This window comes from Sinocyclocheilus anshuiensis, unplaced genomic scaffold, assembly GCF_001515605.1.
Source record: "Sinocyclocheilus anshuiensis isolate Anshui unplaced genomic scaffold, SAMN03320099.WGS_v1.1 scaffold2322, whole genome shotgun sequence".
Classification (NCBI taxonomy): Eukaryota; Metazoa; Chordata; class Actinopteri; order Cypriniformes; family Cyprinidae; genus Sinocyclocheilus; species Sinocyclocheilus anshuiensis.
Genome location: NW_015556110.1, coordinates 848,970 through 856,429, shown reverse-complemented (window position 1 = coordinate 856,429; position 7,460 = coordinate 848,970). Strand labels below are relative to the sequence as shown.

General features: G+C 38.3%; 1 protein-coding gene across 2 annotated transcripts in view; it reads left to right on the top strand.

The window, feature by feature from the left end:
- galnt14 (UDP-N-acetyl-alpha-D-galactosamine:polypeptide N-acetylgalactosaminyltransferase 14 (GalNAc-T14)) overlaps positions 1–6,997 on the top strand; it is a 52,731-nt gene extending 45,734 nt beyond the window's left edge. The window contains exons 14-16 of one of the 2 annotated variants that reach the window (XM_016470761.1): positions 2,846–2,965; positions 3,344–3,574; positions 5,679–6,997. In XM_016470761.1, coding sequence (XP_016326247.1) covers positions 2,846–2,965; positions 3,344–3,502 — 279 coding nt within the window. In that variant the 3' untranslated portion in view covers positions 3,503–3,574; positions 5,679–6,997. Of the gene's footprint in view, positions 1–2,845; positions 2,966–3,343; positions 3,660–5,678 lie in introns of both variants that reach the window. The other variant, XM_016470760.1, reaches the window with a different exon arrangement.
- Positions 6,998–7,460: the final 463 nt, after the last annotated feature.

Sequence of the window (7,460 nt, the reverse complement as noted above, 5' to 3'; positions counted from 1 at the left end):
ACATCAAACCGTTCAAATTATTATTATTGTTATACTTTATTCTCAAATTGTTAATGTTAACAACATCAGCATTGCGTGACTATGAGTATAGTGTGTATAAGCGAGTTTTCTGTCGATTCTGTCGAATTTCATATTAAGAAATTCTTTTAACCCAAAAAGCAAATTATGCTCCCTTCGTCTTTAAAATCTTTAAAATACAAATCTTGTGTAAGGCTATCTGTAATCAGAAGCACATTTAAAACTGGAATATAATTTAAATTAATTCACATGTGTTTCATAAACACATAATCCTTTCTGGATTACAATCCGCCATCAAAATGATAAATGTAATTATTCCAGCTGCTGTGAGAAAAGGCTACAAGCGATCCTCCACCTGCAGCATCCTCACATGTGATAGCCTAGTAGCCGGGACAACTTCTTTATGTTTACAGACGTGACGTAATGACGCAGTGCCATGCTCGAATTTCCTGCGAAAACCTACCCATACCACTCAAATTAGAAAACATCAATATAAGCTAACTGTTGTGAATCGGGCTAAAGTAAGGCGATAGTTTTGAACACTGGCTGGTTATGTACTTGCTCAAATATTGATTTCGGATCATTTTTAACCAAAAAAAGTTACGGACTGCAGCTTTAATGTTGGTACTGCCATTGCTGGAAGAAATAGCGCTGTCTGCATTATCCATGTCTATTTGGCATTCACAAAACTTACACCATAGATGTCGAATTATAACCATTTACAGCATATCTTGCCTTTAAGCACTGTGCTCACATATTCTACTGAACAGTTTGGTGAAAATCAGAGGAGGAGCAAAGGTAGTGTGAATTTTTACTCTCACGCCAGGAATCAGTGACATCTCACAGGGTTAGGCTGCGACTCTGAGATGCTAGATTACATTAAATGCTATGCAACCAGGGGCATGTTGAAAGGGCAGCTTTTACAGCGGGGTAATGGAATTTAATTCAGGTCACATTGGTGCACTGCGGTGTAATTATATTAAACAAAGAGGTGCCCTCTGGTCTCTGAGCAGCTAATCTGCCCTACTGTCACCCTTCATGGCTCCCTCACCTGCGCATGAGCCTGGAAGAAAAACACAATTGTTCGTCATTCAAAATTGAATTGTGAATGGCTATTAAAGTCCATTCAATTGCTGGATTTTAATTGAGCTAGCAAACAAGATGCAGAATTGAAATTTGAATTTTTATGGTACTATTTACTATTACTAATACTATTTAAAGAAATATTATTAAAGTGCAGTGAAATTAAAATAAATGTATATAACTTCAGTTTTGCCACTAGGAATGATCAGTTAATAATGTATGGGGTGTTTTACAAAGAACAATAAATTCTATAAAATTATCAATGTATGATATTTAAATATATCTATCTATCTCTCTCTCTCTCTCTCTCTCTCTCTATATATATATATATATATATATATACTGTAGTATTATATTTTTTATTATTGACAATGTCATAGACCATGATGGAAAAACTCCATCCAGCTCAAAAAATTCAAAGGGAACCAATTCTTAAACTGAAAAGATGGTTCAGCCAAAGCCACCAACTACTAGTCATAAAGCCTTAGACCCTCATTCTACTCAGAAACTGTTTATTTAAGTCTCTCTCTTGTTCCTCTGTGCACCATAAAAAAAGTTGCCTTTTTCAGATGTTTTTTCTCTAAATTATGAAGCCCAGAGATGATTGTAGACAGTAGATTTGGGGCCGGAAAACCACAAAAGTGATTTCAGAGCACTTAAGTGTGTTCATAACACCACAAGAGCATGTTTCCCTGCTGCCTGCTGCGCGTGACCTTGTTAAGCGTCTGTAAGACTCACCAGATGGGAAGCGGTTCATCAGCATGGCTCATAAAAGCACATTTTCACACTGGCCTCGTGCATCATTCTCTCCCTACGTGTCTCAGAACTGCAAATGAAACCACCTTCTCAAAGGAAAGCAAAAAGTGTCTATTTTCTTCCAACATCTCTCTCTCTCTCTGTCTGTTTACAATTTAAGTAGAGATGACATACTAGAACAGACATCTTTAAATGAACAAGTCTGTAAATGCTCTAGCTTGTTTCCTAATCTAGTTTTCTAATAAATATGATGTTGTATACTATGAATATTCTTGGCTCTGTGCTGAATTGCTTATGTTACTCTATTAAAAAAATCGCTTTGAATAAGTGTCTGGTAAATGTATAAATGTAATGTAAATGCTAAATCTACGAAAGATTGATTTTTTGAAGCTAATTACAAATTAATGAACAAATGTGACTCACTAAAAGACTTTTTTAAAGACATTTAGTTTGCCATTTTAAAGGTTAATTTGGTATCAGTCCAATCTGTCACATAACATTTAAAGGAATCGTTCACCCCAAATGGCAATTTGCTGAAAATGTAGTCACCCTCAGGCCATCCAAGATGTAAATGAGTTTGTTTCTTCATCATAACAGATTTGGAGAAATTAACCATTTTATCACTTGCTCACCAATGGATCCTCTGCAGGGAATGGGTGCCATCAGAATGAGAGCTCAAACAACTGATAAAAACATCACTATAATCCACATGACTCCAGTCCATCAATTAACATCTTATGAAGCGTAAAGCTGCATATATGTAAAAAACTAATCCATCATTAAGCCATTTTAATTCATCCACTTCTTGTATTGCCTGAGAGTAAGCTAATTTTCATTTTTGGGTGAACTATTACATTAAAATATCTGTAAGATCTTTGTATTTACAGCAAAGACATCTGTGTAATTCTCTAGAAAGGGAATTGCTTTTGTTTTTTCATTTTGTTATACATTGGTTCAGCATCAGAAAAGCCTGTTTTTTCCCGCACAGGAGTGGATCTACACCCATGGACAGCAAATCCGCCAGCAGCAGCATTGTCTGTCTGTCTCCACAACTTTTCCTGCCTCCCAGATCCTGCTCGTGCCGTGCAACATCAGCGACGGCAAGCAGGTACCTCCACTGACGAGAAAGCAGGAGACATCCGTGACAGACCATAAATCAGGCTGCACTTAGAAAGCTCCTCTGGAGGAACCCACTGACATCAGCTCTATGAGTATCAGTCCCAGCGTTAGACAGCCCCTCAGGGAGAGGCTTTACTCTCAGGCCGATGTCAGCGTTTCCATACGTCACATTTGTCATGTCAGTGTCAGGGACGTTCGGCATACTGTAGCATCAAAAACAATCACTGTTTGTTGTGCAGGGAGGCGTACATATAAGTAGATATATGTGAAGTGTGAATGTTTACTATACATTACATGCAAGATATTTTATGCTGTCCGCAGCTAATGTGCACTTACACATGTGTTCATATGCCCTGTGTTCCTGCAGCGTTGGCAGAAATCTGGCACTCACCTGGAGCACCTGGCGTCTCGTTTCTGCGTGGACAGCGAGATGGCTCTGGACGGCATCGAGAGCAGTAAAATGCTGGTGATCAGCCCATGTGAACTGTCAGCACACACTCAGAGATGGGAGATGCCTTTCTCGTGATCCTTCCTCCTTGGCCTCTCCTCACCTTTCAGAGCTCAGCTGGAGTCAAAGATGGATAGAGAGGCAGAGAGAGTGAGTGTGTACCTCCAGGAGGGGCTACATCTGTGTCCTGCTGTTCTGCTATGTCCACCCCCTTTGTCTCTTCGGCACACCCCAGGTATTGCGGGACGTTCTGATTCAATGACATGACCTCATTACTGCCGCTATATTAATGCTACATTCTACATTATGGGTTTGTCTGATAAAAAAACAAGTGCTGTCAAGTGCTGAAGGTAACTCTTAAGCAAAACAAACTCGAGTGAGCTTTAGAGATAATCATGCAAATACTTAAAGGTGAAGTGTGTCATTTTCTAATGGTAATATTGTTTCCTATCCCAGTTTAATATGAAGAGTCAACTATAAGCAAACTGCTCGTTGGCTGATTCCCCTAAAGACAATGTGACTGTCAAAACATTGCTCTGTTTGTTTGAGCATCTCAAACCGGGTCGCATTTCCAAAAAGCATTGTAAACCTAAGTAGTAGACTGTAGAAATCAGTGGCACCAATGGTCTGTGTGATCAACTGAGACTCACAATGCTTCTGGGCAGTGTCGTTATGGTGAACAAAAACTATTAAACATGGTTTTCATTAATTGAAATAAAGCAGAAATAAAATAGAATATGCATATTAAATGAAAAATTCCAACTTAAAAAAATAAAGTAAAAAATGAAAGTACTAAAACTGAACTGAAATAATTAAAACACAAAAAACAATACTAAATTAACACTGCTTCTTTGAAATGCAGCCCAGCCTGACATAGCAACAGTGGCTCAATCATTGGGCAGGATATAATTTTTTCATAATAATTCATAATTTTTTCTAAACAATGAGTAAAATTGTTTACAAATAAATGCCATTATTGTTTTAATGTCATAATTATATTTAGCAGCAAAGGAATTATACATTTCACCTATATTTACTTTAATCTGTGTTGGAGGAATGTTATTTTTAAAGGGGTCATAGGATGCTACATGCACTTTTACAATTTGTTTTAACTGAAATGTGTGTTGGCAGTGTGTGTACATAACCACCCTATAATGATAAAAATCCACCCAGTGTGTTTTTTTTTATCTGGTTAAATGTTTTCCCCTTTAGTCTCTCTGAGAGCGGCTCGGAAGAGAGGGGCGGGGTCAACAGAGCTCATTAACATTTAAAGGAAAATGCTACAAAAACGGCTTGATCTGAAAAGAGCTGTTTTTGACAGGGTAAAAAAGGTGTTTTTTACACTACCATTGAGAAATTTTAATCAAACTATGTTACAGAATTTTCATTAAGACCCTAAAGAATCATATCAACTTGTGGAAAATGGGCATCCTATGACCCCTTTAAACGTATATTTAAGTATGTACTTCGAATAGAAAGCAATTAATTGTTACATTTTTTACTTTTTTTATTACAGTAGTTACTTTTGTATGGAAGCCCGTTTCTGCCACTACATAATTTTATTTATTTTTTTTAAGTAATTGCGGCTTTCGAGCTTTATCTTTGAGCTGTAACTTTTTCTCTTATCGGATGGCTGAGACTCCTCTTCCAAAACATCAATGTTGGGCTTGGCTTTTTTTTTACTTTCAAAGTGTTGTTTTTTGCTGTGTTTGTCCTTCTGACAGTCTTGCAGTGTAGACAACTTCATTGATTATAATGGGGGTGGCCTAGTTTTGTTGCTTTGCATCATGCCATCCGCTTGCAGTGTGGACACTTTGTTACACACAATGGACAAGCCTTGACTGCATTGTGGGGAAGGAAGAGGGTTACTTAAAAAGTAACTCAGGTATTATGGTATATTATACATGTAAGAAATATCACATAACCTTGCTTATTATGCCCTAAATGTGCAACATGCATAATTTGTAAAAAAAAAAAAAAAAATCCGTACAAATACAATCTCAAGTTGGAAAAAAATACATCCATAAATGTATAGCTTATACTGTATATAAAAATGTAATCCTTCAAAAAGGCATCTCAGTAGACAATAATGAAAACCTAATCGGACAGTATTTTTAATGTTTTGGACACACCCTCTATCTTATATTTCAAAAACTGATAAGCCTCATACTAAAGTTTGACATACATGCATAATAACCTACCCTGTCTGCCTGTATGTGCTTTGGCTGATCTTCTCTTCTGTCTTCCTCCCTAGGTTCCCCAGAGTGTCAATCATACTGATGCTCTCCAGAACAGAGTTTGGCAGCTGGACGCACACAAACTTGCGGGACACACACCGTGTGTGACACACAGACTCACACTGGAGAACGGCGCACAACCTTTTTATTTGTTTCGCTTGAATTTACCCCGATACGAAGCACTTGTGAGATACATCTGCTAGCACATCGACATACAATAAATACCCTATTTTTTCTTAATGGCCTGCTACTTGCGTTTATTCCTTGTAGTCTGGTTGCGCAAGTAAACCGTGATCAAAGTATATTTAAGGTAGTTGTTTACATGATCATCAAAAGTAGATGAATCCCAAACGAATCGCACAGCCAGCCTGCTTTAATTAGCATGTCAGCACAACCTCATTAGTCCATAATATAATGGCATAGCTGCTGCATGCAGTTGCAGAGAGCAAACTTCTGCTCTGCAAGCGAATGAGCTCAAGATGGGCAGGAGTGCTTTGTTCTCATGAGCTCTGCGGTCGCTGCTGGCAAGTGGAGAACTGAGACTGTTTGCCTAGAGGATCTAAATAAAGCACAGCCACATCGCCACACATGCCCAGGCGACAGGACAGGGAGGATCCAATTACCACTTCCTCAGTCTGTCCTCCTCTTCTCATTAGAAGGCTGAGCTCTGCAGGAGCTGGGAGAATACTGAGACTCAGACGTGGCGCAGCTCAGATGCCCTCATCACTTGCTGTAGTCTGGCTGCCTGCACCCGGCAATTACATCCAATTAGGTTGTGGTGTTTTCTTACATAGCCCTTCCTGATGCTGCAGCGATTTCACCACCGTTTTTTCTTGTTGAACTCCTCGGCGCTGCAGAGTTTGAACCTAATAGCTTTGAAGAATAAACCACTGAGTCGTTATTTGATTCCTGACATTCTAAAAGTGTGTGCTCTGAATAGTCTGCACGAGTCTCCACATGCCTACTTTATTTTAGTGAGAATGAGTCATTATGAGGGAAAATCAAGATGAGAAGGGTGAGAGCAGAAAGATTTGTCTCAGACGTGTTATCTAATGATATGTGTAGGAGACCTGCACTAGTCAATACAATGCAGTGGAGTCTATTTTTAGGGAATCTCGGAATCCTGGTGGTTTCCAGCAGAAGAGATTCTTTATGTTTTAAAAATCATTATATCAGATCCCTTTCTGTGACCTACAAATTGCTTCAGCGGCACTGTAACTGTAGTGCTTTAAAGCTGAAGTGTGTCGTTTTTTTGATGTTATAAAGTACTTTTTATTCTTGCTTAATGTGCAGTGACAATTATAGGCCATTTAAATGTTGATTTCTTTGAAATATGTAATCGCTGTGGCTCTGTGGTGGTGCTATCAAAATGTTCGTCGTCGGCTCACAATCATCCCAGTACAGCAACATTGGCTCAACCAACAGAGTTCAACAGCTGGGTTCCAAGAGTAAAAGTCCCAATCATTTTGATTGATTTTTAACGATAACTTATAAACTGGTTAAAGACATACAGACATACTGTGCACTACAAGGTTGTTAATCAACTGTATATTATTTTGTGGAAGCCGTCTGTCCACACTATTTCACCTTATTTTTTAAATAATTGTTTAACAGCCGAAGTCCTGGTTGAAAACCTACACTACACATGATTCTGCAAAGAAATCACTTGTCAGGCATTTGAAAACAAGCTAATGTAGCCAAAAGAACATTTTAGCACCCACCCACTCCCATGAATCAATGCAAATGATATAAGCAAGACAAAAGTCTCACTTTGCTAAAAAAAAAAATATAACTATTTG